Source organism: Haplochromis burtoni, unplaced genomic scaffold (genome assembly GCF_018398535.1).
Source record: "Haplochromis burtoni strain Fernald_Lab_line unplaced genomic scaffold, NCSU_Asbu1 Contig_3428, whole genome shotgun sequence".
Lineage (NCBI taxonomy): Eukaryota > Metazoa > Chordata > Actinopteri > Cichliformes > Cichlidae > Haplochromis > Haplochromis burtoni.
This window is the reverse complement of record NW_024585789.1, coordinates 4,941-6,910: the sequence shown is the minus strand read 5'-3', so window position 1 is coordinate 6,910 and position 1,970 is coordinate 4,941. Positions and strand designations below refer to the sequence as shown.

Below are 1,970 nucleotides of genomic sequence, written 5' to 3'. Positions count from 1 at the left end.
TTACCTTATCTCTCAGATTATAGTCGAGGTAGAAGTGTATCCTCAGACAAATTTCACCAAAGAGATTATAGGAGGATCCCTGGGAGGGTTGGCTTTTCTGGCTTTACTCACTGCTGGCCTGTATAAGGTGAAAGACTCTTCTTACACTTTTTCAACTCATCACACAGCTGTGAAAGGTTTTTAGAGAGTATGTCTATTTTTTTAAACATAGTTCAAGAGTTTATATTTACTCATGTAGTTATTTGCTTTAATTTTGAATGTAAGTCTAATGCATGATCTCTGTACTTTCATTTTTTCCCCTTGCACTCCTAGGCTGGGTTTTTCAAGAGTAAATATTCACAGATGATGAATGAAAATGCAGAGACCGATCTGGAACCGGGGACTGATGGAAATGAATCCTAAACAGAATAACAAAGCTTATATTTGTTGTTGTACATTTACTGTAAAGTTAAAACAAACATTAAACAAGTAAAGAAATTTGTGTTTGGTTGATTATCCCTTTGTTGTAACAGTTCTTCTTGGTAAAAAATCTTATAGTGGGGGAAAGCATTTTTATAGCTGGAACGGTCTGCTGGTGTCTGCTCCAAGCAGGCCACATTTGAGTGATCTGGATAGAGCTTTAGTGCAACCTCAAACTAGTTTTCTGCATAACTAAGCTATATCAATATTTTGAGTGAGCCCCAGTACCATCTCCAATTCTAAGTGTATGAATAGTGGCATTGCAAAGCGCTTTGGGTGCCTTGAAAAGCGCTATATAAATCCAATCCATTATTATTATTATTAAGGCCAAGTTCCGTATAGTGGGGGATGTCAGACTGGCTGCAAAGAAGAAAACATCACAAGAAGACAGTTTTATCGCCTTGCCAGCACTTAGGAACTGTAGACAGTCATCTAAACCTCTGCAGTCAAGGTTTGCAGGACAACATGGTCAATGGCTCCCGACACAGACAATCTGGAAGGGATTGCACACAGCTAGTCTCATGGGGCTACCAGGAAGCCTACCATGCCTGCACTTAACTATCAGCCCTGTTTGCACTGGTATCTGCAACATGTGCACTAGAATCAAAACGTGGAGGGACGTAGTTTTCAGCAATGAGTCCAAATTCTGCCTACACCAGTTGGATCTTAGGATCATAGTATGGAAAAGATTTCGACAACGCTATGAGAACTCTGTGCTGATTGCTGGTGGAGGCAGTGTGATAGTGTGGTGCAGCATCTCCCTCACTGGAAAAAGCAGTGCTTGTCATCACTGGAGGCCATTTCAGTGCAGAGAAATATCAAGATGAGATTCTGCAACCAGTGGCAGTCCCATATCTCCAAAGACTGGACCAAACTCTAGCCTCAAGAAGACAATCCTCGCCTCTACAGAGTTGGTTGAATCAACATTTGGGAGCGGAAAGGATGTAGTAGCCTGGCTGCAGTCTAGACCTCAATCCCAGTGAACACTTGTGAGATTCGCATGGGAGTCCTGTTTGTGCCAGAGTGACCAACATAACCATACTGGCTGACTTGCAAATTGCTGGTTAAAGAACGGGATGGCACAGTAGTGTGTGACCAACCTGGTGAGCACGATTTGGCAAGTTTTTCATCGGCGCAACCCACATACTCAACTCAACTCTACAAATGGCACTATTTCTGGGGAAATAAACAGGCTTTTCAATGGTATAAGATTTATTACCAAAAAGCATTTATAACCTTCTAGGACCTGGCGTCCATGTATGTGGACATCACATTTTGGGGTATTTAGACCAAAATACTCAATTTTGCTCTACAAGGGCCTGATTGTTATGAGAAGGCTGTGTGCAGGCAGGAGTGGTGATATGAAGGACCCAAAATGCAGAGTCACGGAAACGAAACGTGAACTCAAATACAGCTTTAATGCTGAACTCCAAAAAAGTAACAAAACTGAGCCTCCGAGGTAAACTTTACACAGACAGACCACACAGCAAAATAAGGGTAGATCACAACAC

The 1,970-nt window shown here is 41.9% G+C and overlaps 1 protein-coding gene across 1 annotated transcript; it reads left to right on the top strand.

The window, feature by feature from the left end:
• Positions 1–16: 16 nt before the first annotated feature.
• On the top strand, positions 17–1,680 carry LOC102312958 (integrin alpha-X; the record flags this gene model as incomplete). The annotated part of the gene is given in 2 exon segments (XM_014331579.2): positions 17–127; positions 313–1,680. Coding segments are annotated over 2 exon segments (201 nt in total), but the record flags the coding sequence as incomplete, so codon positions are not given.
• Between the last annotated feature and the right edge of the window lie 290 nt (positions 1,681–1,970).